The 26524-nt window shown below is 60.9% G+C and overlaps 3 protein-coding genes across 3 annotated transcripts; 1 reads left to right on the plus strand and 2 right to left on the minus strand.

Moving 5' to 3' along the window:
• The first annotated feature begins 1343 nt into the window (after positions 1-1343).
• On the plus strand, positions 1344-16814 carry MED24 (mediator complex subunit 24). Its single transcript, XM_072356704.1, is given in 27 exon segments — positions 1344-1452; positions 1580-1718; positions 3212-3294; positions 3779-3817; positions 4703-4776; positions 5834-6057; positions 6572-6683; positions 7060-7210; positions 7437-7550; positions 8279-8326; positions 8530-8612; positions 9061-9147; positions 9399-9510; positions 10034-10176; positions 10677-10714; positions 11293-11375; positions 12297-12475; positions 12567-12666; positions 12766-12941; positions 13018-13282; positions 13451-13632; positions 13758-13851; positions 14203-14302; positions 16079-16156; positions 16262-16385; positions 16387-16405; positions 16547-16814. Coding segments are annotated over 26 exon segments (2955 nt in total). The 5' UTR covers positions 1344-1452; positions 1580-1588; the 3' UTR covers positions 16664-16814.
• Positions 16815-19527: 2713 nt separating this feature from the next.
• CSF3 (colony stimulating factor 3) lies at positions 19528-20755 on the minus strand. Its single transcript, XM_072356797.1, has 5 exons — positions 20692-20755; positions 20371-20534; positions 20017-20124; positions 19773-19919; positions 19528-19698 (listed from the first exon to the last, which is right to left on the minus strand). Exons 1-5 carry the CDS (start codon positions 20705-20707, stop codon positions 19528-19530), a joined length of 606 nt encoding a protein of 201 aa, XP_072212898.1. The 5' UTR covers positions 20708-20755.
• A 1500-nt stretch (positions 20756-22255) lies between these two features.
• Positions 22256-26308, minus strand: PSMD3 (proteasome 26S subunit, non-ATPase 3). Its single transcript, XM_072356537.1, has 12 exons — positions 26049-26308; positions 25421-25611; positions 25072-25209; positions 24767-24903; positions 24499-24689; positions 24233-24336; positions 24021-24135; positions 23636-23755; positions 23420-23523; positions 23054-23209; positions 22831-22881; positions 22256-22739 (listed from the first exon to the last, which is right to left on the minus strand). Exons 1-12 carry the CDS (start codon positions 26221-26223, stop codon positions 22662-22664), a joined length of 1560 nt encoding a protein of 519 aa, XP_072212638.1. The 5' UTR covers positions 26224-26308; the 3' UTR covers positions 22256-22661.
• Positions 26309-26524: the final 216 nt, after the last annotated feature.

Raw genomic sequence — 26524 nt, forward strand, 5'->3', positions numbered from 1 at the left:
GGGTTCACTTCTTTTTTATGGGAGGGGGGGTCTCATGGCGCGTCCCGCTCCCACCAGGCCTGTACCTCTATGAGGCCTTTGCTGCCGCTCGGCCCCCCACCACCCGCAGCCCTCAGTGTCCGCTTCCCCCTCGGCAGCTGCGGGACCCCCCCCAGCCCCATCCCCGGCACAGGAAATCCGTCCTCATGAATAGGGCCCCCCCCGGCCCCGCGGGCCCCTCGCCGGCTGGGCCGCAGCTCACCCGCTAATCCCGGCTGCGGCCATGGGGGATTTGCGGCCGCCCGCGAGCCCCGGCCCCATGAATGATTAACACGGGAATTAAGGGGCCACGGAGACCCCCGAGCACAGCAGGGGGGGGTGAGGGGGGGAATCGGCCTGTTATGGGGCAGGAGGGGCTGCTGCCACGGCCCTGGGGGGGCTTTGCTGGGTGCTGAGCTGTGGGGCTGCATGGCAGCAGATTGGAGGTGCTGCCCCCCCCCTCAGCATGCAGCCCCCCGCCCCCACCCGCTCCCCATCTGTTGGTTGCCACGGCAACGGGAATCCTGCTGGGATTTTGCCTGTGTATCCGTGAGCACAGACATACATATACACACATACATACATATACACACGTACATACATATACACACACATACATACACACACATACATATACACACACACATACACACACATACATATACACACATACATACATACACACACATACATACACACACATACATACATACACACACATACATATACACACATACATACATACACACACATGCATATACACACATACATACATACACACACATGCATGTGCATCCATGCACACCCAAGCCGTGTGCCTGCACCCCTCCTTGCACACCCATCTGTGTGTGCACAGCCCTTCCTGCCCATCCATCCTGTTTGCTCACACCTTTGCACACTTTGCTTGCACGCCCCCATCTCACACACTTGCAGCCCCCCTCTCTCAGATCGCTGTTTGCATCCCCTTGCATTTGCACACCCACACGCACATTTGCATGCAGTGCTTGTGCGCTCCCAAACCAACCAATCACAATCTCTGCTTGCACCCCCCCGCCCTGCACACCCCACACGTGCACCCCCGTCCATTTGCACACACGCTCCTTGCAAACTCAAAGCTTCTCTTTGCAATCCCCCTGCTTGCAGGGCGCCATGTTTGCACCCCCCCCCCCTTTGCACACCCCCACCCTTGCACCCCCCCCGTTTGCACGCCGTGTTCCCCCCCTTTGCTTCCCCGCCCCCCCCCCGTTCCGCACGGCCCCATTTTGCACACGCCCCCCCCCACGTTTTGCACACCCCGCGCGTTTCTTCCCACGAGGCCTCTTTGAACTACATCTCCCAGCAAGCTCCGCGCCGCACCGCCGTCCAATCAGAGCCCGGCTTGCTGGCGGGCTCCAACATGGCGGTGCCCAGGCGTTGAGAGAGCGGAGCCGGCGGGTGAGGAGCGCTGCGGCCGAGGCCTGCGGGCCGGGAGCGGGGCCGAGAGGATGGAGAGCGATCTCCCGGCTCCGCTTCTCGCTGCGGTGCCCCGAGGGCCGGCCCTGAGGCCTCTCCGTTCCCACAGAGCGCAGCCATGAAGGTGGTGAACCTGAAGCAGGCCATCCTGCAGGCCTGGAAGGAGCGCTGGAGCGACTACCAATGGGCCATCAACATGAAGCGCTTCTTCCCCCGCGGAGCCACATGGGACATCCTCAACCTGGCAGGTCCGGGGGGCGGGGGGGGGCTGCAGCCTTAATGTGGCCTCAATGGGCGCCCAGCGGTAGCTATGGCGCAGGGCTGGGACCCCCACCCTTATGGATGCCCATAGCCCAGGGCTGGCGGTGCCGCTCCAGGCCCCCAGCGCTGCTTCCTGCTCCCATGTCTGAGCGTTTCATTCCCTGCCCCCATTCATTCAAGGCCGTTTGTCTGCAGCCCAGCCGGGTTCTGTACCCACCTGGTTTAAAGATTTGCCGGCCTTCCTGTTATAGAAACACGCTGCTGGGTTTTTGTGTTTTCTTTTTATCCTGGACAGGCAGAACGTGTTTGCAAGCCCAGGATAAACAAACACAAAGCGCTGCTGGAGCATCACACTGGGGTGTTTAAAGGGAAAAAGCACCTCTGTGCTTCTGAGGTGGCCTTTCCCACCTATTCTAACCTACCACTATAATTGTTACCAGGTTGTGGCTTACAATGCTGAGCCTGCAGTTCAGCGGTGGTGGTGTTCTCCTCTTAATGCATCCACGGAGCACTTCTCCAAGCCATCCCCCCCCAGCTCATCCTCCCCCCCAGCTCATCCTCCCTCGTGCCTTTCGCATTTCAACCACAAAGGAGGAAAACCTGGCACGAGCCGCCCAGATCACGGCACTGCCCAGCAAATCGATGCTGACGTGCCTGCAGTGGGTGACAGCATGTGGCTGGCTCGTGTTGACGCTCCCCGATTAGATGGGGAGGGGACGGCTGCCGTCAGCCTTCTGTCCTCGTGCTGAGCTGCGTTTGGCCGCGGTCGCAGCCTTCTGCCGGGATCTGAGGTGTCTCCTGCAGACGGCTTCTGCTCTGTGCTGGCTGCGGGATCCTGGCCTGTCCCTCTCTACATCTGGGTGCCCTGACCTACTTACAGCCCGTGCCACAGCCCAGGGCCTGATTTGGGGAGGTGGTTCCTGCACTCTGCTATAGTTCAAATGGTCAATTAAAGGCTTGACTGAGCAGATAGGGCGGGCAGAGCCCCTCCAGCCTCTCTGGGTGGCTGCCAGCGGCAGGGAGTGCCAGACGCACAGGAACCATCCTGGCCGACAGCGGCCGTGTGCCCGCAGCCCAGCCCCAGGTACCAGAGCAGAAAGGAGGTGGTGGTGGTGGTGGATGCCTGAACCTCCTGGGCAGGAGGTGGGAGGAATTGGAGGAGGGCGTTTGGAGAGCAGCAGGTGCAGTTTTGAGCCCAGGGCAGAGGTGAATGAGCAGGAGGCTGCTGGTGGTGCCTGAATTCTTTGCTACCTTTTGCTGTTGAGGAGTAGGAGCTTTGGGGATCGGATGAGTTTCAGGGAGGCGTTGTGCAGAGCTGTTGTGCAGAGCTGTTGTGCAGGGCTGTTGTGCAGGGCTGTTGTGCAGAGCTGTTGTGCTTGGCACGAGTTGTCTTTGCCATCTTTCCTGTGGGTGAGAGCAGAAACATTGTGTGTCCCCACGCTGTGTGCTGCCTGCCACAGGTCCCTCTCTTTGCTTGCAGAGGCTCTGCTGGAGCAGGCGATGATCGGGCCATCTCCGAACCCACTCATCTTGTCCTACCTGAAATATGCGATCAGCTCCCAGGTAATGGCTCTCCCCGCACACCGTCTCACATTGCAGCGCTGCTGGGTGTTGCCTCACGGCCCCAATTAACAAGCAAAGAACCCAAACACCCCAATGTCTGCACCTTGCAGGCGTTGTGCTTGGCTCAGACAGGGTGGGGGGCTCAGCGTGTGCCCAGGGCGGGGTTGTTTCTGTAAATAACCTCTGCCTGCTGCACGCAGGGTGGAAATCCTCGTCCTCCAGGAGCCTCTGTGCTGCCCGGGAGCTCCGTGCTTCCTTACTGCAGCGTTTAATGCTGCCTAAAGTTTGTGTGAAACAAATCAGCGGTCACCTAAAAATGTCTGTTTGGGTTTGTGCCGGGTCAGCGCCCCGGCTGCGGTGACAGGCAGTGGGGCCGTGCCCTGACCTCAGTGCCCCTCAGCTGTGAGCGCTGTGCTCGCGGGCAGCACCCACTGCCTCCCTGCTTTTCCAATGCCGTTGTTTTGGTGTTCTGTTCCGTTCGTAGATGGTGTCTTATTCCACGGTGCTGACGGCCATCAGCAAGGTACGGCTCTGACAGCTGCTGGCTGAGGCTTTTCTCTTTACCTGCCATCCGAGTATCCATTTCCCGTCGCACAGCTCTCACCAAATATAGGTCAAGTGTAAAATGACATCCTGTGCTGAGTCAGCAGCGGGCAGACAGCGTGGAGCAGGGTGTGAGCCCTCTGGGGACAGCCCACCGGCAGCTCCCACTCTGCTCTGGGCACGGTCCTGTGTGCTGCAGGAGGGGAAGCTGCATCCCTGAGCCCTGTGGGGCCCTGCAGGCTCCTGCTCTGCCTCCCCCCACACTGCCAGCACCGGGAGCTGCGCTGTGAGCACGCTGGGGAGCCCCTCAGTAGGGTCAGCCCCTCAGTGGGGTGGCAGAGGCAGCGCAGGGCCGCGCTCTCTGTCACTGCCCGTTGTGGTGAGGCTGGTGGAGAAGCACTGACCTTGACAGCCGTGGTTTCCTCCTTCAGAGCAGCGTGGGCTCAGTGCAGGCCCGCAGGCCAGCTCCGGCTCAGTGGGGTGGCCCCATCTGCTCAGCTGAGCAGGCGGCAGCGGCGCTGCTGCCATCCCCGTGGCCACTCGAGCTGTCGGTGCTCGCTGCCAGCCCCACCGAGCTGGAGGTGGGGACACGGGCTGGCGCCGAGCCACTGTGGTGTCAGTGCAGCCCATGGGGAGCAGGGGGGGGCTGCAAATGGAGCTCCAACCCCCACTGCATCTCAGGGAGACTGCTCAGAAATGCGGTCTCAGCCCCACTGCTGTGGCCCCATTGCTTTCAGCTGCCCCGGAAGGGTGCAACCCAACTGAGGGACAGCCCTGACCCAGTTCTCATTCTTCTGACGGTTGTTTCTTGGGGCTGCTGGAGCTTGGCAGCCCCTGTTTGAAATCCCTCTTTGTTCTGCTGTAGTTCGATGACTTCTCCCGGGACCTGTGTGTGCAGTCGCTGCTGGAGATCATGGACATGTTCTGCGACCGCCTCAGGTACGATGCAGCCCTTGCACAGCCTGCAGCTCCCCCAGGGCCTGGCGCTCACCCCATTGTGTGGTCCCTGCTCTGGCAGAAGGAGGCCATTTCCCATCCCAGCTCTCCTCCTGAGCTGCTCTAGGCTGAGATGTCAGCATGGACAAGGCAGGGGGAGCCCAGAACCCCGCTGGCTTTGTGGGAGGCTGTGAGAATCCCACCTGTTTTGGGCTGTGACCTCCTCCACAATACTTCTGCTCAGCTCAGGTTGGTGTAAGCCCCAAAACCTGAGGGTTTCTGCCCCCTCTGCGTTTTATTTCTCTTGTGTGGCCTCTGTGGCTTCCCAGGGCCCTGGCTGCCAGTGCTCGTGGTTCTGCCTGCGCTGCCCCAGGCGCTTCATGCAGCTGCCTTGTTTTGCTCCATGCTCTTCCGCTGGTGTCGCAGGACCCAGGGGAGACAATTCAGGCCACAAAAACTTTTATAGAAAGCTGAGAAATCTTCCTGTTAACCCCTGACAGCCTCTGCTGGGAGGCTGCTGCGGAGAGGCAGGCGGTGTGGGTGAATGGGAGGGTAAGCAGGGCTAAAGGTAGCAGCTCTTCAATTACACGGAGCGAAGCAGCAGCAATGAATGTGCATCAGTCGCAGATGTTGACAAGGAGCCGTTGCTGGCCAACTGCAGAGCTGGTGACTTAATCCAGTTCCTGCCTAATCTGATCCTCCGCTTAATTTGATCAAAACTTCTGGCCCTGATGATTTGTGCATCAGGAGGGGAAAGCGCTCACCTCTTGGAACACATTGATCAGTGCTGAGCCTTTCTTAGCAAGATAATTTGATTAGAGGCTTGGAAAGTTTCCCTGTAGTTGAGTGGCCAGAGAGGAGTCTGCACCGGGTACACTTGATTTCCCCTGGCACAGGAGGGATGCTCATAGACTGAGGGCTGCGGCAGAGGAGCCAGGAGCTGAGTGTGCTGGGCTGGGCACGTGGGATGTAGCCTGGTTCCTCGGGCTGCCCCACTGTTGTGCCTTGATCTCTATGGGGGTGTAGCCTGGCCCATGGTTGTGTTTTTCTCTCCTTGCAGCTGCCATGGCCGGGCAGAGGAGTGCATTGGTTTGTGCCGGGCACTGATGAGTGCCCTGAATTGGCTCCTGCGCTGCGCGGCCTTCTACGCCGAGAAGGTGAAGGAGATGCTGGAGCAGGTGGCAGCAGAGGGTCAGATGAAGATGTGCCTGGAGCGGCTGGAGAAGATGCTCGGCAGCACCAAGAACCGAGCCCTGATCCACATTGCCCAGCTGGAGGAGACGTGTACGTTGCTCCCTGGGCCCAGTGGCCATATTCTGCTCCCGGCTGCTGCTGGAGATGTCCTTGCCACCTTCCCTTCCCCCTGCCCAGCTCCTGCCGCATTGTCCCTGTGGCTCCAAGCCCATCCATCTTCCAGCCCTGTTGCTGTAAAAGTCTCCTCTTTGGCTCCATGCCACCCTCTGCCCCCTCCCCTCCACGCTGCCCTTGGAAGAGGAACAGAATTAATGTGAAGGCTGTGGGAGCTGTTCCCGGGTGTGTGGCAGGTCCTGCACTCCACCAGCCTGCCTGGCAAGGCCCTGCACCTCCGCTTGGTCCCCTGGCCAAGAGGCCGTGCCAGGGAGCTGCTGGCTGGCATGCAGATCCTCAGCTTGGGTTTGCAGAGGTGCTTTGACTCCTGCTCGGCGGGGAGCCCCAGACTCAGCAGCCCCTCTGCTTTGCCGTGGGCATTAGAGCCAGCCTGCTGGCTTCTCATCCTGTCACTGTCCTGCCCCACTGAACGCCTGCCCTCCCTCCCCAGCTTCCTGGAATGCCGTCGAGCAATCCCTCCTCAAGCTAGAGGAAAGTCTGAATGGCCTCAGCAACTCCGCACTGCGAAGCCAAGCTGATGACTGCATCTCCCTCATCAAGAGGTAGCTGCTGGCGTGGGTTCAGAGGGTGAAATGGGTCTGAGCCCTCCTTGGGAAGCCTGAGAGCCTCCTTCCTCATTGGCTCCCTGCTTTCCTGTCCATTCCCAGCTCAGACTCCTGTGCTGGCTGTGGGCCGGGGCCATCAAGAATCCCTGAAATAAGGGACAAGTTAGGAACCTGCTGCAAAGGGCTCTGACTGGGTGCCTTGGGCCCCTCACCATCCCTCAGCTGCTCCATTATGTGCACTGCGGCCTGGGCTGAGATTTGGGGACTTGGCTTTGCCCAAAATCAGCCCTACTGGGAAGGGAGGGTGGGGCAGAGAGAGCAAGAATCATCCCTGCAAGCATCCAGTGACCCGGTGCTGTTGTCTCTCATCCAGCATCCCCACCATGCTATCAGTTCGCTCTGAGCAGCTGAACAAGACTGGCTTCCCCACTGTGCATGCTGTGGTGCTGCTGGAGGGGACCATGAACCTCACAGGAGAGATCCAGCCTCTGGTGGAGCAGCTGATGATGGTGAAGAGGATGCAGGTACAAAAGTGGTGTCTTCTTATCCTGCTCGGGTTGACTGGGGGGCATTTGGCACCAGGGCAGCACTGCAGCCCTGTGCAAGGAGGGCTGGTCTTCATTTGGGAATATGGGCAAAGCTTTAGGTAGTAGCACGAGCCCATCGGTGGCTTTGCAGGGAGGTCAGGGCTTGGTTGAGAGAGTTGCTTTGTTATTGGGTACTGGAGGGTCCTGTCTGTGTGCCCCGCAGCGCATCCCCTCCCCGCTCTTCATGCTGGAGATCTGGAAGGCGTGTTTTGTGGGCCTTATCGAGTCCCCAGAGGGCACAGAGGAGCTGAAGTGGACAGCCTTTACCTTCCTGAAGGTATGCCCTAGCTTCACAGCGAGCATAGCGCTGAGCCCTGCACCCTTCCCTGCATGTCTGGCCCCTGCTGAGTGCCGAAGCCTGGTTGAGCACTGGGAGAATCACAGAATGGCTTCAGTCAGAAGGGTCCTCAAAGATTGTCTCCTTCCAGTTAGTCTTCCTTTCCCACATCGTTCCCTGCTCATCCTGTCTGGACTATGCGCATGATGGCTGAGCCCACAGGCAGCCCTCCTGCAACACACTTTGCTGTCTGGGGCATCTTTTCAGCCCCAGCTCCACTTTGTTTTGCTTTCTTAGGAAGTTGTGGGGGAAATTGCGGCCTTTGAAGGATGCCAAAGCAGGCTCTGGGCTGGCACTCCCACAGCTCGGTGGTGGGCAGCCCTGCAGCAGTCTGCCTTGCTTCTTGTCTTTGTGCCAGACAAAAGGGATTGATGTGTAATTTCGGGCCCGACGTGCTCTGGCCTATGCTGGGCTCTGCAGGCGTTGTTCCCTGCCTGGCCATGCCCTGCTGCTCCTTGTGATGGTAGAAGGGCTTTGCAGTGGGGAGCTGGGAGGACAGCCCCCAGGGTGCAAAGGCTGCTCCAGAAAATCCTTCTGCTGGGCTGGCAGAGCAGCTGCTCCTTGTAGGCAGGTTTTGTTTGAGCTCCTGCTGCCCGTGCTGCTGGGAGGTGCTGACAGCAACACTGGGTCTGCCTCTCGGTCATGTCTGTGTGCCCCGTGTCTTTCAGATCCCTCAGGTCCTTGTTGAACTGAAGAACTATCCCCATGGGGATAAGGTGAGTCTCGAGGGCTGCGCTTTGGAGCAGTTTGCAGCACTGTGTGTGCGAGTTCACTATGCTTGTTGCGATGGTGCTGGTGGCTGGGGTGGGAAGCAGTCTGCATGCTGACAGCCTCCCTCTAGTGGGGAGGTGGTGTGGGAGGGACAGGGGGGTTCACGTCTGTGGTGCTGCAGGCTGAGCACTCCTTTTGTGCGTGGCAGGATTTCACAGAGGACGTGAACTGTGCCTTCGAGTTCCTGCTGAAGCTGACCCCACTGCTTGACAAAGCAGATCAACGATGCAAGTGAGTGCTCGTGTGCCCAGGACTCAACTGCAGCACCGTGAGCCTGTGGCTGGTCTGTGCCCCACTGCCCCCAGCATCTCTGTGGGGAGCTGCAGTAATGGGGCAGCTGTGTGCGAAGCTTTTTGTGCTATGAAGGGAAGCGCTGATTTCTGATCCGGTTCCTTCTTCCTGAGGCGCTGGTGCTGCCAAATGAGCAAGGCAGTGAGTGTCTGACAGCTGATCCGTATGTTGGTGATGCTTTGTGATGTCTGGAGCTGCTTCTGGCCCTGCATCCCCCTCAGAATGGGGGAGCAGAGACAGACAGGCAGCTCAGGATCCCTGACTGCTTGAGTCCCGGTCTGCAAATGGTCACATAGCTCTGCTGGTCTGTGGGGGGGAGGTCTGCACCCGCTGCTCGGACAGCAGGAAGGCTTTCCCTGGGGCTGATGCTCTGCTCTTCCTCTTCCAGCTGCAACTGCATGAGTCTGCTCCTGCAGGAGTGCAGCAAACAGGGGCTGCTCTCCGAAGCCAACATGACCAACCTGACTGATAAACGGTATGGCCCTCGTGGAACCTGGGTAGCCCAGCAGGGTTGGGGCTCCTTTTCTCACTGCCCTTCTGGAAGGGAGCGTGAAGCAGCTGTGGTGTTGCAGGCTGTCCTGCAGCTGGGACATCCTGGCCTGGAGGGATGAGGCTTTGCTTTTGGTGGTGGCTTTCCCTTTGGGGTGGTGGGGGGCTGAGTCTCGAGGAAGAGGGGGGTAGAGTGACAGAATTCCTACTCAAGAGCCTCTCTTTGTGGATCACCAGCAAAGCAGACAGGGAAGATGCTCCACAGTTGCAGTCAGCAGAGAATGCCAACATCCAGCCAAACCCCAGACTCATCCTGAGGGCCGAGCCGACTGTCACCAACATCCTGAAGGTGAGTCCCCTCCTACTACAGTGCTGGGGAGGCCGATCTCCACCCAAGACCTGGTTTCCAGCACCGCTGGACTCACCAGGGTGCTCAGGAGATGCCGTCTCCCACCCTGTGCTGAGGTGGAGGAATCATTTCCAGCCCAGGACTCCCCTCCTCCTTCCCAGGAAGCTGGAGGAGCTGTCAGGCATTGTCAGTGCCAGCAGTCTGAGCCCAGTCCGCTCTGCCCATCCTCCCCAGTGTGCATCTCCCCCATCCCCAGAACCTCCCCCCCCCCCCGTGTCTCTCTTGCTGCCCTCCTGGTGAAGACATTTTGCTGCTGGTTGTGCTTCCCCAGCATGTTGCAGCTCTCCCTTTTGCAGAGCCTGGGACTCCCCTTTCCTCCAGGCCCTGCAGGTCCCTGCAGACAGAGGCCCTGTGGGATGGCTCTGGCAGCTGATCAGCTTTGCTCCTGTGGCTGGAGTTTTACTGCTGCTCTGTAACACTTTTTCCCTGTGACTTCTTTCTTTTTTTCTTTTTCTTTTTGCAGACCATGGATGCAGATCACTCCAAGTCCCCCGAGGGTCTACTGGGGGTCCTGGGTCACATGCTGTCTGGGAAGAGCTTGGACCTGCTGCTGGCAGCAGCGGCAGCAACGGGCAAGCTGAAATCCTTTGCTTGGAAGTTCATCAAGTGAGTGTCCACCTGAACCACATGCTAGTGGGGCTGGGTGAGCTGGCAGCATCCCTTGCTTCTCCCTGAGCCTGTGCTCCCACCACATTCAGGGCTGGATCTGGCTCTGGGGAGGGCTGGGGGCTTGTGGTCTGAGCCCTATTGCATCCCACCTCCTTTGCTTCTTTGTGAGCAGGGTGCAGCATCCAAGTCGAATCTGTTTCAGCTGTATTAGGGCTGAAAGCACCAGCGCAGCCCCAGCTCTAAGGCGCTGCTGTGTGCATGCCTTTGTTCCCCAGGCACCCATGTCCTGGTTAGAGCACACACACAGCTGTGTGATGCCCTCCTCACATGGCAGGGCCTGGGGCAGTGTGAACCACACCGGCCCAGCTGGAAGCCTGGCACTGCATCCAGGCTCTGTGCTGCTGCAGGCAGGGGCAGCTCTGTGCCCATCTCGGGTGGGAGGAGGGCTGCTTTGTCTGATGGTAACGCTTCACTGCAGCTCTCTCTGCCCCCTCTAGGCTGAATGAATTCACGAAGCACATCAGTACGGAGAACTGTAAGTGCGTGCGCATCCGTGCGTGGGGCGGCTCGAGCTGTCCTTCTCCTGCTGCCACATGCTGGGTTAAGCAGGGGTTGGGCCGAGCTGTGCCAGGCATGGCCCAGTGCTGGCAGGGATCTGGGCTCCTGGGGATCCCTAGTTCTCACCCGTGGCACACGCGTGTCCGTCCTGAGCTCCCTTCTCCCCTTCCCAGCCCTTGGGGCCCCTTGGGGCTGGCCCTGCCCCAGCTCCTTCCCTGGAAGGGGTGATGTGTCAGCACACAGCCCGAGATAAGGACTCTGACTGCGTTTACGTGTGATTAAACATGTTGAGTGCTCTGACCTTCTGCGGCACTGGGGGAGCCCAGGGTTGAACTGGGGCTGCCAAATAGAGGTCAAAGCCGCTCTGGGAGCTCGAGCTGGGGCAGACGGGGTGAGGGAGGCACTTGGTACGTCCTTTGAAGCCCTCATTCACACTCCAACAATCTGGGCATTAGAAAAGCACCTTGAAGGAGGCAGGGACTCAACCCCCAAGCTAACAGGGCTCCTGCCTGCCTCCCTGGGCCGAGTTCCCTGAGATCTGTTTGTTTTTCCCAGCCAAGTCCGCCCCGGTTCGGGCCCTTCTCTTTGACATCTCGTTCCTCATGCTGTGCCATGTGGCCCAGACCTACGGCTCGGAGGTAAGCGGCTCCGGGAAGGCAGCCATTGGGTTCTGACCTTGTGAGAGCAGCAGCCCATATGCTGAAGTCTGCCAGCCTCCTCTAGTGGCCACGCTGCTGTCACCACTGCCTTGTCACTGTCCCCACCGCCCACAGCCGCCCCTCCAGCAGCACCCTGCTATGGGTGAAGTGCCCGGCGTGTTTTGCCTGCTGCAAAGTGATGGAGGCAGAGTGGCTACAGCATTCCCGGGGTCTTTTGTTTGTGCCCTTCTTTTCCATGCTGTGTTATTGTCACCACCTCACCCTTTCTGGCTGGCTCTGATCTCCCAGCACTTTTCCCAGCCTTGCTCTCCCAGCACGGTGCAGTTTGGCTGGTTGATGAGTGCTGGTGGATGTCAGCCCTCCTCTGGCAGATGAGGAACTTGCAGCCCTGCTCAGGAAGAGGCACTTGGGTTACATGAAAAATTTTCCACGTTTCAACATCTGTGCTTGTCAGGAGGTAAAACGATACCGAAACACTGCAGACGTGGAGAGGGAGTGAAAAACTTGGGTGGGGGGCTGCCCAGGAAGCAGAGAGGGGGAGTCCTGGGCTGGCAGCAGCCTGGGGCGGATGTGCCCGGGGCTCTCCAGTGAGGTCTGAGCCCTGAGCGACTTTTCCTGAGCAGCTGCTGCTGAACAGATGTGCAACACTTCAGTCAGAAATAACGTCCCTCGGGTCTGCGGGGCTGAGAGGAGGAAGCAGCGTGCGGGATTCCCAGCTTGTGTCCCCCCTGGGAGCCCTTGCAGCTGGCTGCCAGCTGGGCTGCGTGCCCCGGCCCCGCAGAGCTGTGGGGAGCCTGAAAGCAGCTCAGGGGCCAAGTGACCCCATGAGAACAGTGCTGGACCCGGTCGTGAGCTCCACAGACAGGGTATGGGGCGGACCCAGAGCCGGTTCCCTTCCAGGTGATCCTGTCAGAGTCGAGGCCGGCAGATGAGGTGCCCTTCTTTGAGACGTGGATGCTGACCTGCATGCCGGAGGAGGGCAAGATCCTCAACCCTGACCATCCCTGCTTCCGCCCCGACTCCACCAAAGTGGAATCCCTCGTCGCCCTCCTCAACAACTCCTCTGAGATGAAGCTGGTGTAAGAGCTCGGCCCAGCCCGTACGGCCAGGGAGATGCAGGGAGTGGAGCAGCTCTGAGCGTGTGCCTGACCCCCATCTCTCCCCTGACAGGCAGATGAATTGGCACGAGGTGTGTCTGAGCATCTCAGCTGCCATCCTGGAGATCCTCAATGCCTGGGAGAACAGTGTGCTCACCTTCGAGTCCATCCAGGTGGGTCTGTAGGGCAGAATGGGGCCAGGGCTGCACTGTGCCGTAAGGAGGGGCTGAGTAGTAAGCAAGGCAGGGCCCCCCATCTGCTCTCATCTCTAGAAAATCACAGACAACATCAAGGGCAAGGTGTGCAGCATGGCAGTGTGTGCCGTGGCCTGGCTGGTTGCCCACGTCCGCATGCTGGGTTTGGATGAGCGTGAGAAGTCCCTGCAGATGATCCGGCAATTGGCCACCCCGCTGTACGGTGACAACACGCTGCAGTTCTACAACGAGCGGTGAGCTCCACACCGGCTGTTTCTTGCCCTCCTTTTGCTGCCCACCTCCTTCCTGACCTGTCTCACTCTGCCACAGTGTGGTGATCATGAGCTCCATCCTGGAGCACATGTGTGCGGATGTCCTGCAGCAGACGGCCACGCAGATCAAGTTCCCCTCCACGGGCATGGACACCATCCCGTACTGGAACCTGCTCCCCCCCAAGAAGCCCATCAAGGAGGTGCTGACGAGCGTGTTCACCAAGGTGCTGGAGAAGGGCTGGGTCGACAGCCACTCCATCCACATCTTTGACACCCTGCTGCACATGGGAGGCGTCTACTGGTTCTGCAACAACCTGGTCAAGGTACGAGGTGGAGCAGGGAGGTGCTCACCGCTTCCAGTCCCAGACTGCTGGGTCAGGCCTGGGCTCTGGTGGCAGGGCTGGCTGTGGTGATGGTCCTGGGTGCGAGGGGTGAGCAGGGAAGGTCCCGCTGTGTCCTTCCCCTCTTTAGCTCTGCCCTGTGCCCTGCAGGAGCTGCTGAAGGAGACACGGAAGGAGCACACGCTGCGAGCTGTGGAGCTGCTCTATGCCATCTTCTGCCTGGACATGCAGCAGCTGACACTGACGCTGCTGGGCCACATCCTGCCCAACCTGCTCACCGATTCCTCCAAGTGGCACACACTTATGGACCCTCCAGGGAAGGCTCTGGCTAAGTAAGCCCCCCACTTCTCTGGACACCTTGGGGTGGGGAGATCTGCCCCAGGAAAGCCCTGGCAGGAGCTGTGGGCTCTCACCACTGTCCAGGTGGGCTCACACCTCTGCCTTGCTCCGTCCCCAGGCTCTCTGTCTGGTGTGCCCTGAGCTCCTATTCCTCGCACAACAAGGGCCAGGCATCCGCCAGGCAGAAGAAGAGGCACCGAGAGGACATTGAGGTGTGTCTGGCATGGAGCGGGGTTTGGTTGGGAGCTCTGTGCCCATGGGAATGGGATCTGGTTGGAAGGAGGAGGGGGTCACTGAGGTGGGATTCCCCACCCAGGTTCACTGAACTGTCTGAGGTTTGTTCCCTTGACCTTGGAACGTGGGCTCTTCCCTTCTTCTGGGAAATGGGGATCTTAACAAGACGGTCCGTTCAGGGCTAACCCGGACTGAGTCACTGTGGGTGAACCGAGAGCGTCGTTCCAGAGCTGTGCAGAGCCTGGGTGGGCAGCTCTCGGCTCTGGGGGAGGGGGCTGGGGTCCCCCACAGAGTGAGGCTGGTGGGGCTGAACCCCCCCTTCCCCCCAGGACTACATCAGCCTGTTCCCGTTGGACGACACGCGGCCCTCCAAGCTCATGCGCCTGCTCAGCTCCAATGAGGAAGACGCCAACATCCTCTCCAGCCCCAGTAAGTGCGTGTGTGTGTGTGTGTGTGTGTGTGTGTGTGTGTGTGTGTGCAGGGGGGGAGGTTGTTGCTCCCAGGGATGGCGCCGTCCTGCCTCGCTGCTCCCTCCTGGGTGTGAAACGTGCTTTGGCACAGGAACGCTTCCTTCCCGAGCTGACCAAATGCTCTGGGAGGCAGCGGGGGGGGCTCTGCTCCCCTCTGCACTGTTACACCTTTCCAAGCCCTTGCACCATTGTCACATGTGCTGTCTGCCTGCTGGCTTGGGGCTCAGCAGCAGCACGCGGACGATCCCTCGGTGTCAGGACAGATCTGCAGCAGCACCAAACAATCATGGGCTATTTTGGACACTCGTTGGGCATTCAGATGTCTTTTGCTGAGTTCCCGTGGAGCTTTTGCTCCAGAAGGTCATTGCTTCTGAATACCCTGATGAGAGCAAGTTAGGAAAGGTTGATGAGGTTCCACCTTCCCTCAGTGCCACCTAACCCAGTGCCGCACACATGAAAGGCTCGGGGAGCTTTTGTTTGAGTCCATCTCTGTGGGATCAGAGACCCAACGCCCCCAGCCCAGTAAGGAGGTGACGTCTGTGTTGGCTGCGGCTAAACCCTCAAATTCCATCACTATTAATAATGCAGCGAGCGGAGCTGATGAGTCCTCATGGCTGTATCTTCCTATCTCCGAGCTGCAGGTTGCAACAGCCTGGGCAGGACATGCTGGGGGGGGGGGGGCATGGCACCCAGCCCCTGCCCCACGTGTGTCCGGGCTCCCAGCAATGAGTCAGGGCTCTCCTTGGTCATTCTTGTATCCTGGCTGCCTCACCCCAACCCCTTTATTTGCCATTTTCCAACACAATAATAACCTGTGGTTTTTCTTGGTTTCGTTACTGTTGAAATGTGGGCTTTTCCCCTTTGTTTCTCTATCTTTATTTAACTCCTGGTGCGGTTCCACCTCTTTCCAGTCACACTCAGGACTTTTTTTTTTGGGGGGGGGCTGTTTGTTGCCATGATGTGGAAATCCTGCTTCCTGCAGCAGCCTCACAACTCATGTGGTTCCATGAGAAAAGTGGGGGAGGGCTTTCATTTCTTGGTGAGCATCCCAACATGGGTGCTGGTTTATGGCTGCAGCTGATCAGCCCAGCAGCCCCCACCCATCAGCACCGGGCAGGAGCTTCCAGCAGCACCTTGGGGTGGGGGCCACACAGATCCCACCCCCCCCCCCTTTGGCTGCCCACCATCTGCTGCCTGTCCATTGGTCATGCTGTAGCTCTGATAGCTCAGCCCTACACTGAGTGCAAGCTGTGAGTGCTGCCGTGCAGCTGTGGGACATCTGGGCCAGCCTGCCCTGCTGGCAGCACACACAGGATGTGTCTGTGCACGAGGCTGAGCCCTGCTTGCTGCTCTCGGTCGTGACATTGCATTGCTTTGCTCTCGTGAGGTGTCAGGGTCGAGTCACCGCTGCCGTGAGAGCCCAGCAGGGCGGCACTCATTGCTCAGTGAGTCTCACTCGTGCTCAGCCCTCGGAGATGTCTTTGAGCTTGGTCAGACTTGGAAGAAATGTGCAAGAGCGGAGCACGCTGACACATCTCTGTCGTGCCAGGGCCACGGGTGTGGATGGCCAGCTGGGGTCAGCCCTGCTGTGCTCCTCCGCTGTGCCTAATGCATGCAGGGCACCGAGTGCTGCTTTACCTCCCTGTGGCTCTGTTGGAGCCCAGGGGCTCGCTGTGTGTGAGGGCTCCAAGCATCCCCATCGCCCCATCCTGACACATGCTCTTCTCCCCAACAGATCGCTCGATGAGCAGCTCCCTGTCTGCCTCCCAGCTGCACGCTGTCAGCATGAGGGACCCTCTGAACAGAGTGCTGGGTAAGGTGGGCTGCAGCCTGCTGCTGGGGGCTGCCTGTGAGCTGCAGCCTGTCTGCAGGGATACGGATGCACCCTGCCTGCCCTGACAGTCCCTTGTTCCCCCAGCAAACCTCTTCCTGCTCATCTCCTCCATCCTGGGCTCCAAGACGGCTGGCACTCACACGCAGTTTGTGCAGTGGTTCATGGAGGAGTGTGTGGACTGCCTGGAGCAGGGCAGCCACGGCAGCATAGTTCATGCCTTTCACCATGGTGAGTCCTCCCTGCTCTGCCCCAGGGGCCGGGGACACTTTGGGGATGGGGAGAGCACTGGGGAGGAGTGCAGAGGAGCTGCTTTGAGTTCTGCCCTTTGCTCTTTGACCCCAGGCATCAATTCTGTTCCTCTTCTGCCAGGTTTCGGAGCTGGTGAAAGTATCCACCATGTCCAGTCCCAAAATCGTTCTGGCCATCACGGATCTGGGCCTGCCCTTGGGCCGCCGCGTCGCTGCCAAAGCCATCGCTGCCCTGTGAGGGTGGCTCTGCCGCTGCTGAGCAGGACGGAGGTGTGAAGTGGCTGCTGGGGAACATCCAGGAGTCCGAGAGCCAGACTGGGGCTGGGACCCCCAAAACAATCTCTCCATCACCGTGGTTTGATGCTTCCCAGCGTGAAGGCAGAGCTGGCAGCAGCAGCAGGGGCTGCTCCCCTCCGTGCCCAGCCCCCAAGGCGAGCTCCCGCTGGGCTGTCAGAGACTGAGACCACCCCAATGCCTGTTGTTTTTCTAATTCATCCCTTCCTTTTGTAGAATCTGGCATTGCCTTGTTCCTCTTTGGTTTTCTGGTGCTGAGGCAGAGGCTGAGCCCGGCCCTGCCCTGGGGCAAGGGAGGGCAGTGAGCAGCAATGCGTTGTGCTGCACTGGGCAGGGGAGGACGTGGCACCCGCTGTCCTTAATGCAGAACCAAATGCAGCACTGCAGCTCATTGCGCTGTGCCCGGGGCATGGGCTGGAGGAGGATGCAGGTGAGTCACAGCACATAACGGTGCAGTTATGGGCTGATTCAGAGGGATCCTGACTGCTCCCAGAGCCTCTGCTGCGGCCGGGGCTGCCCCACGCTGCTCTCCCTGCCCTGTGTCCCCCTGTGCTGGCATTGGAGCCCCAGTGGGGTGAGGGGGAGCAATGCAGAGGGGCTCAGTGCTCAGCCCTGGTTTGGCCTGGAGTGGTGTTGTGCGGCTGCAGCCCTGCACGCTGTGCTGGGTGCTGCTCTCGGGGTGGAGCAGGGATGCTTTCCTGCCTGGCTGTCAGCTGCAAGCACATTCCTGTTGGAAACTCCTCCGTGTCAGTTCACCCCACGGCCCCGCTGGGAGCAGTGAGTAACACAACAGCGATCAGCTGCCCCTCTGAGTGTCACCAAAACCCATCCCTGGGGGACAGCAGGGCCGGGCTGCCTGCGCCTCCTCTGCTTTGTGCTCTGCTTGACTCACAGCAAAGAGGGAAGCTGGGGCTGGGGGCCGTGGCACCTGCCCTCCCCTTGGGCAGCTCTGAGCCCCACGGTGGGGTTTGCAGCCCCCCAGTCCCCGTCACGCTGTGGCACTGACCCACCACACACCTCTTTACCGTTAACACGGAGCAAAGAGCAGCTGCTCCATCGCTCTGTCAATATTTGCAGCCCTGCGCTCAGCTTTGGCCCTTCCCAGAGCTTCACCTTCCAGGAAAGGGTTGGAGCCGGGAGAAGGGGTTTCCTGTAAGCGCTGATAAGCCGGGGCAGGAAGGAGCTCTGCTGCTGTTGGCTGAGGGCTGGCGGGGCGCAGCGTGAGCCGAATCCGTGCTGGGAAAGGGGGGGGTGGGGGGGGGGGGGGGGATGATGGGGGAGGGGTTGGAACGCGGCACGGGACCCCTCGGGACCCGCAGCTCAACCCCGGTGCGGTTCGGTGCGGGGATGGAGACGGTCACAGGATGTGAGCACGGGACGGGCGAGAGGAAGAGGGAGCTGCAACGTGTGGGGATGCGGGGACGGCCCGCCGTGAGGCAGCAGCCGCGTGGCGTTGGGGAGCGGCCGGGGATGCCCATGGGGGGGTTGGGGGGGGTTGGAGGGGCTCTCCCGGCTCCGCTGCGCGCACTCAGTGCGTCCCCGTGGCTGCCCAGCTCCCTTCTCTCCCTGCTGGAGCATCCCCAGCGGCTGCGGGGCAAACACACAAAGGAGAGCGGCTGGACCTCCGCACTGCCACCGCCAGGGGTCTGCGGAGCGGGTCTGGGGCAGCGCCACTGATATCAGCATCATCACCATCACCACCATCACCACCACCATCATCACCATCATCACCATCACCACCATCACCACCATCACCACCATCACCACCATCATCACCATCACACCATCACCACCATCATCACCATCACACCATCATTACCATCATCACCATCACCACCATCACCACCATCACACCATCACCACTATCACACCATCATCACCACCACCACCACCATCATCACCATCACCACCATCACACCATCACACCATCACACCATCACTACCGCCGCTTCCACTGCTGCTGCCTGTCCGGAGCTCACAGCTGCGGTGCTTTCTAAGAACCCTCTGCCCACGCAGCACCACAGGATGGGGAGAGGAAGCGGCCCCCGGATCACATCCTGCTCCCCACGCGTCCCCTCCCCATTGCCACACACACATCTGGGCGCAGCCCTCTGCCTTGGCCTCCCCACATCCCCAGCCCTGCTGAGCTCGGGGGGCTCTGCGACATCCGGGGGTCCACGTGGCTGTCCTGGAGCCGCAAGCCCCGTCCCATAGAAGCGCACCCAGTGCAGCTGTTGGAGCCCAAACCGACTTTATTTCCATCATTGTGACATATATAAAAACCAGCACGCGCTGCTCTGGGGCCGACCCAGCTGCAGGAATAAATACAGTACGAAACAGTACGAAACAGCGCTCGGAGGAACGGAGCAGCTGGGAGATTCTGAGACACAAATGTAGGCGTTGGGGGGGGGCACAAATAAGTTACGCTGCAATAAATAGGAGCCGAGTGCGGGCAGAGCGGAGCCTCAACCCCAACGGTGGGACCCCACGCTCCGCTCCCTCCTCACCCAACAGCGGATAAATTCCGCTCCTAGAAACGAGCCCGAGGGCGGCGACAGCGCAGCCCCGTCCCTGCATCCCCCGGCGGTGGGTGAGGGATCCCCGGCTCAAACCTCGTAGCAGAGATACGCTTGTGTTTAAATATTAAACATGGCTGGTGCTGCACAGAGACCCGTGCACGGACGGCAGAGCAGGGCCGGCACCCTGCGTGGGAGCTGGGGGGGGAGGCGGGACCCCAACCCCGACCGGATAAATATTAAATAGCCATAAATATTAAATAAGCGGGGAAGGGCGCGGGGTGCGGCGGGGTCAGAGGCGGGCGAGGTGGCGCAGCGCTCGGTACGCCGTCTCCAGGAAGCGCTGGAAGTTGGCGAGGATGAAGAATCCTCCGACCTGCTGCTGGAATTGGGTGGAGAAAGCGGGCGGGGGGCTGCGCTGCTCGGCGGGGAGCGTCACCGTGTCCAGGCCCAGGTCCTCCATCTGCGGCACAGAGAAGTGGTGTCAATGACGGCTCAGAGCCCACCCCGCGTCCCCTCGTGCCGCCCCGTCCTCACCTGCTGCTGGATGTTGGAGGAGAGGTTGGCGGCGTCCAACTGCAGCGTCTCCACCAGCGCCGTGTGCTCGGGCAGCAGCTGCAGGACGGTGCCCAGCGAGTCCTGGTACACGTGCAGCCCGGCGCGGATCTGGCCGAAGCAAACCTCCTGCGGGGGAACCGAGATGGAGGGGGGGGTTGGTGCTCGGAGCCCCAGCCGGGCTGAGGCCGGGCAGCTCGTGCCACGGGTGGGTGCCCGCACTCACCGCCTGGAAGCTGCGTTTGTGGCACTGATCCAGCGGTGCCTGCAGGAGGGGAGGGTCCGGCCGGACCAGCTGCAGCTCTTCCTCCGTGCACAGCTGGAAGGTGTCACACTGCGGGGAGGGCGTGAATCAGAGCTGTGACACCCCGTGAGGCTGCCAAGGCCCCGTGACACCCCCGGGGGATGAGGGACCCCCCCACACCCCTATCGGGATGAGCCCAGGACAGGGACCTCACTGCATGGAGAGGGAATGGAGCGCAACGTGGGGCCGTCCAGGGATGGATGGGGTGCGGGGAGGCCAGAGCCCCACGGAGCTGATAAGGCCGGGAGGGGAAGGTCGGGTTATCGGGGCACTCACCACCACGCGCTGCAGCGCGGCCACGTCCCCCCTGATCTTGCGGGTGAACTCCAGGTTCTTGTGCAGGAAGAGCTGGAAGTCGTGGTCCCCGGAGAGCTCGGCCAGCGGAGCCCCGTGCAGCGCCTGCCACAGGGCGCCCAGCACCAGCGCCAGCGCCAGCACGTCTGCGGGACAGCGGGTCAACCCAACGGTGCTCTGGGGACCCCCCCGTGGATGGGGCTCCAAAGAAGCACAGGGAGGGGACGGAGGAGATGCTGGGAGGGTGGAAGGGCTGCGGCCCCACGTGCCCCCCGGTGCCACCCGTGGGTCTGTGGTACTCACGGGTGAGGCAGCACATGGTGTACAGCTCTGTGTCTCCTCCTGCAGCACAGCCCGGCCCGGCACGGTGCCCTGCCCCGCTCTGCGCGCCCTCATCGATCGGGGCATTTTATAGAGGGCTGTGGGGATTCACACCGATGTGGCAACAGCGTGGATTGCCTCATTGTCTTAATCACCCGCATGCAAATCCTGGGCTCTGGGTGCTCCTGTGCTGCGCTGCAATGGGGCTTTCCTGGTGCTGTAGTGCCACTGAAGCACAGCGGTGCCCGGCTGAATGCTGGCGGTGGGCAGTGCCGGTGCTGTGCCGGTGCCCGGTTACAGCTGGTCACTCATTAACCAGCTCTCAGCACGGTGGCTCTCAGCCCATGCGGAGCCCCTCACTGTGGTGTCAATGTGGCTGCGGGACCATCGTGGCCACGGGACCCAGGAGAGCACCAGCCCTGAGTCCCCCGCCGGCACCCAACACCTGGCAGCGCCGTGCCCGGCCCCCACACGGTCCCTCCCTGCCGGCCCCTTCGGGGAAGCGGCGCCCAGGGGCAGCCCCGGGGGGGTTGGCCGGTCCCGGCCCCCCCGTAGTGACGTGGGCTCTGGGTTGGGGCCAGTTGCAGCGAGTGCTTCCAAGAGGATCTCATGGGCCGACGCCAGCTGGGCCAGTCACTGCCGGGCAGTGGGACCCTGAGCCGTCCTGGTGCTCACAGAGCGGGGTGCAGCCATGGACCCCCCCCCTGAGCCCCCAATAGGGGATGAAGCCAGGAGGCCACACAACGCAGGTGTTAACGCTGAAGCCTAATGATGACGGACCCTCACCAGCATAAAGGTGGGGTTTGTCATTTCCTGCTCGAGGTGCCGTGAGCCCATTTCCATGGGAGGAATGAATCCCTCCAGCCCCGCGGGGAGCAGCCGGTTCCTCAGCACAGCGGATGTTGTGGGATCCTCGTTCCTCGAGCAGCTCTGCTGCCTCAGCAGGTCGGTGCCGGCAGGAATTGGGGGCCGCTGATGGGTTGAATCAGCACCCACAGGGGCACGAAGCCCCCCCCGCACTTCCAAGGAAGGAAGTGGCAGAGCCGGACCCCGTGGGTGGCAGGTGGGGTCAGCACAACGCGCTGCACTTCTGCCTCGTGGCCGTTCTTCCTCTGCTGACCCTCAGCCCCCTCCCAGCATCCGCCAGGAAGTCACCACTTCCGGGGTGTCCCCGCCGGCTGCCGGCCAGGCTCACGGTCCCGTCCCGACCCGGAGACCCCCCCCCCCCGTGTTCCTGGAGCGGGGATGGGGCCGTTCCCATTCCCTGGAGCTGCTCCACGCTGCAGACACAGCCCCTGGCTGCCGGCCCAGTGCGGCCCTGCTGGGACATCCCCCATTTCCCCCCTTGCACTGAGCGCAGCTGCTCCCAGCTGCCAGCAGCACCCACCCCATCTCCATCCCCACTCAGTGTTACCTGTGGGACACACGAAGGCCCCACTCCGTCCCTTTCCCATTGGGGATGGGAGAGGAGCAGGGGGCAGCGCTGGGTCCCAGCAGAGATCCCCCCCCCCCAGCACAACAAACCCACGGCAGGAGGACGGGGGGGTGTTTTTCCAACTTTTATTTTAAAGTCATAATTGAAGCTTAACAAAGTCTGACCCCTCGATCAGTGCAAGAGCCGTGGGGGGGTAACAGTGATGCCCAGGGAGCCCAGCTTACCGCAGCCCCAGCAGCTCCCATTCTCTGGCTGTACCTCGCAGGGCTCAGCAACAACTGACCACAGGCAACCTCAAAAGAATGTTTGTTTATTGGGGAAGGGGTTTCCCTCTGTGGGTGAGGGAACAGGAGGTCGGGGCCTGTGGGCTGGGGGCTGATAAACCCCGCGTGCCCCCCGCTCCCAGTACAGACATGCAGGTACTTATAAAAGAAAGGCAGAGGGGGGGACCGGGGCCGCGTGGGGCAGCTTCCCTCAGCATTTCCTTAAGGACAAATAAAAAACACGGAGCCGGGCGTCACGGGAAACCGTCGTCGTCGTCCTCTGCCATTTCCTTTGCAAACTCCAGGTCCTGTTGCTCGCGCTCCCGGCGCTCCTGGAAAATCAAAGGGCCAATGTTGAGGATGGGGGCTGTGAAATGAGCCTGGTGTCCTCCCGGTGCCGACAAGGAGAGGGTGAGAGCTCACCTCTGCAGATTCCAAGTCCTTGTTGTAAGATTTGGGAGGGAACCTCATGGCCTGGAAAGTCAAAGGAGAAGCTGTGAGCTGAGAAGCGCTTCCGCTCTGCCCCGCTGTCCTTTCACTCACAGCAGCTCTTACTGCAGCCTGAGCCAAACCGCCTCCTCCTGCTGTACCACCCCTGTGCCCCCTTAGCCCCCCCAGGGTCCCTGCAGGGCTGCGCCGTGCTCACCTTGACTGACATGTTGTGGATGTCGAGGCAGAAGGAGATGCGCTGGTGGAACGCCAGCTGGGGCTCCCGGGTGGAATAGATGTCAATCATCTCCTTTGACTGCACGTAACCCTTCTCGTGGTTAATGCTGGCCTCAATCACGCCGTCCCGGATGGCCTGAGAGCCAGAGGGTGCGTGGTCAGGGCAGCAAAGGAAGGCGATGGGGAGTGCTGGGCTCAGGACAGTGCACAGAGATGGGAGTTGGTGCCCTCAGCACCACCAGAGTGGCACAACCAAAAACCAGCAGCTCTGGGAAGGGAGCGTGTTGGGGGCAGGGCAGGAGAGGCCTGGTGGGAGGCAGAGGGATGAGGCTTCCTGCACGGCTACCTTGGCAACAATGAACTCTGCGTCCTCTGGGCTGTCCAGCTGCAGCTTCTGGGCAATGTCAGCCAGGGAGATGCGGGAGTAGGAGAGGCTGATCATGCGGACACCTGGGGGGGGGAAAAAACAGGAGTGGAGCCCCATAGCACACAGTGCAGAGCGGCTGCCTCCCACCAGGCCTATGGTGGTGGCACCAAGTCCCCGACCACCAACACCTCCTACCCGTCTTGATGACGTTGTGCCTCAACCGAATGATCAGTGTGTAGGTGCCGTCAGCCTGGAACTTGTCCCCAAACTGATCGAGGACTTGGTTGAACTTGGCCAGGTTTCCAGTCCTGACGGCTGCAAAGCAGAGAAGAAAACGTGTGAGGGAGGGCAGGAGGGAAGGCCGGGGTGTGGTGGGAAGCACAGAGCTGCCATCCGCCCCGTCTAAGAGGAAAGGAGAAGCCGGCCCTTCAGAAACTGCTGAGTGCTGCAGCAAATTGGCATCACTCAGAATGGGGAGAGGAACCCCCAACACCCCCCCAAAGCAGTCAAGACTTTCCTCGAAGTGGGGCACTCGGTGCCAAGGGATCGGGGCAGGGGAACAGACACAGCAGCAACATACCCTGAGTCAGCAGGAAGTACGGCATGAGCGAGCGCTTCAGGGACGGCTGCCTGAACTGCAGCCTATCCGGGATCTCCCCGAGCAGCAGCTCCACCACGATGAGCAGCTTGTGCACCTTGCATAGAAACAGCCCATGAGCTCCCAAGAGAGACCAGGGGCAGCTTCCCCACGGGGTGTGGGACCCTGTGGGAGCACGGCAGGTTCCTGCTCACCGTCTGCTTGAAGCCAACAGCCGTGTGCTGCGGTGCCTTCCGCAGAGCGTTCGTCATGGTCCGCCTGGCCTCCGAGTACTCCAGCTGAATGGCTTTGATGCGCCCTGGGATAGGGGGGGGAGCATTCACATGGGGCTGAAGGTGCTTTGGATAAGCAAATCTGACCGAACAGGGCTTTGAATCCTGCCTGAAAGCTTCATCCTCAACTGCTCCAGGAGGTTCTCTGTGGGACCGCAATCCTGTGTGCGCCCTGAGCTGCATCTCACCTGTGTAATAGAGGTACCGGGCCCACTCGTTGTTGTTGGCTTGCTCAGGAAACACCGACTTGGAGACGAGTTTCTCTGCTTGGTCGTAGAGGTTGTAGTGGAGATAATTCCTCAGCAGCAGGTTGAGCAGCGTGGCCTGGCCGTCCGCATCGTGGCGCAGCGTGGCCGTCCGCAGCCGGGCGTGTAAGAAGCTGCAGGGAGGGGACAGAGCGTGCAGGGAAAGGGGAGAGAACACAGGGAGAGCTGGGCCGTGCGGGGTCGTTCCTACCTCCTGACCACATCGAGTTTATTCAGGAACTCATAGATGCGGGAGTGGTAGTAATAACACTTTGCCACCACCAGGTCAAGGGCCCGGCGGTTCTGGGAGCTGATCTTTTGCATCAGGTCATCAGATACTTTCTGAGCCTGCAGGAAGGAAAAGTGAAGTCAGAGAAAAGGAAGCGCAGCCCAGGAGGAGCAGAAGGAGCCCAGAGGCTGGAATAGAGGGGAGCTGCTGAGGGAGGCAGGTCCCTGAGGCTCCCCCCTCCCAGGAGTGCACACAAAGGGTTTGGAGCTGCACTCGGGGCGCCTCACCTCCGGATATCTCTTGCTGTTCATCAGGTAGATAACGAGGAGCAGCTGCAGATAAGCCTCCACTTCTGGTAAGAGAGGAGCCGAGGCCGCTTTGCCCATCCGAGGACGGAACTGCAGCTCAGCTTCTGTGTCCATGGGCTGCAGGGGCGGGGGGGAGAGACACTGAACATCAGCCCAACCAGAACCCACATCCAGCCAATGCAGTCCCATGCCCTCATCGCCCCCCTGCCCCCCTCATTGCCCCCCTGTCCCCCCCATTGCCTTCCTATCCCCTTCATTAGACCCCTATCCCCCTCATTGCCCCCCTATCCCCCACCGCAGCCCTGCAGTGTCCCATAACGGGCCGTACCTCCTCCAGGAAGCCGAGCAGGAACTCCCTGCCGTTGCTGTTGGCGGTGTAGAAGCCATTGATGGCCTTATGGAGCACGTTGGCGTTCAGGCGGCGCGATGTGGACGGCAGCGCCCGCAGTGCCCGCAGCACGTAACGCGGCTCCTTCCCCGACACGGCCTTCTCCAGCTGCTTCACGTGCTCCTTGATGTCTATGGGGCACAGGGGGTCCCAATGGGGTCTTATGGGGTCCCAGTGGGGTCTTATGGGGTCCCAGTGGGGTCTCAATGGGGCCTTATGGGGTCCCAGTGGGGTCTTATGGGGTCCCAGTGGGGTCTTATGGGGTCCCAGTGGGGTCTTATGGGGTCTCAATGGGGTCTTATGGGGTCCCAGTGGGGTCTTATGGGGTCCCAGTGGGGTCTTATGGGGTACCAATGGAGTCTTATGGGGTACCAATGGGGTCTTAGGGGGTCCCAATGGGGTCCCAATGGGGTCTTATGGGGTCTCAATGGGGTCCCAATGGAGTCTTATAGGGTCCCAGTGGGGTCTTATGGGGTCCCAATGGGGCCCCATAGCGCTGCCATCCCGCTGCTCAGCCCCCCCCCCCCGTTCCCGGTAGGCCCCACCCGCACCCCGGGCCGCCGCTCACCCTCCAACGTGATGGCATCCAACTCCCGCTGTGGCTGCCGTTCCCCTCCCGCCTCCCCCGCCGGCACTGCCGCCGTTTCCTCCTGCATCTCCACGTCCGGCGGTGCTGGCGGCGGTCCGTCGGGAGGCGCCTTGGCCTTCTCCCCGCGCCGCCGGGCCGCCCCGTCCTGCTTCATGGCCGGGCCGCGCCGGTGACACTGCAACACGCGCGGGGCGCGCCGGGACGGGGCAGGCGCGATCAATCGCCGGCCGAACCTTCCCTCCAGACCTGAGTTATCGAGAGCCGAACTCTCGGCTACTTCCGTCTAGAGAGCTCGGGAATTTCCGGAAAGCTCTCGGCTATTTCCGGCCGCCGCTCGGTCGCTTCCGCCACTTCCTCGGCGCATGCGCGTGGCAGCGTTCGGAGCTCCCCATCCTCGGGGCTGCGTGTGCCCGGCTGCGGGGCTCCTTTCGTGCTGCGCTTTCAAATAGGGACAG

This window comes from Excalfactoria chinensis, chromosome 24 (genome assembly GCF_039878825.1).
Source record: "Excalfactoria chinensis isolate bCotChi1 chromosome 24, bCotChi1.hap2, whole genome shotgun sequence".
Taxonomy (NCBI): Eukaryota; Metazoa; Chordata; class Aves; order Galliformes; family Phasianidae; genus Excalfactoria; species Excalfactoria chinensis.

Bases quoted from the DNA above. Each gene is read 5' to 3' on its own strand.
- CSF3 (XM_072356797.1), bottom strand. The intron at 20,125-20,370 runs GTGAGTGCCCCG...CCCTCCCCGCAG, and splicing joins CCGCGCTGCAGCGCGTGGTG to TGTGACACCTTCCAGCTGTG. The intron at 19,920-20,016 runs GTGAGTGCGGGC...GTTCCCCCGCAG, and splicing joins ACAAACGCAGCTTCCAGGCG to GAGGTTTGCTTCGGCCAGAT.
- PSMD3 (XM_072356537.1), bottom strand. From the start codon at position 26,223: ATGAAGCAGGACGGGGCGGCCCGGCGGCGCGGGGAGAAGGCCAAGGCG. The intron at 25,210-25,420 runs GTACGGCCCGTT...CCGCCCCTGCAG, and splicing joins TGCTCGGCTTCCTGGAGGAG to CCCATGGACACAGAAGCTGA. The intron at 23,756-24,020 runs GTATGTTGCTGC...TCTGCTTTGCAG, and splicing joins GTACTTCCTGCTGACTCAGG to CCGTCAGGACTGGAAACCTG.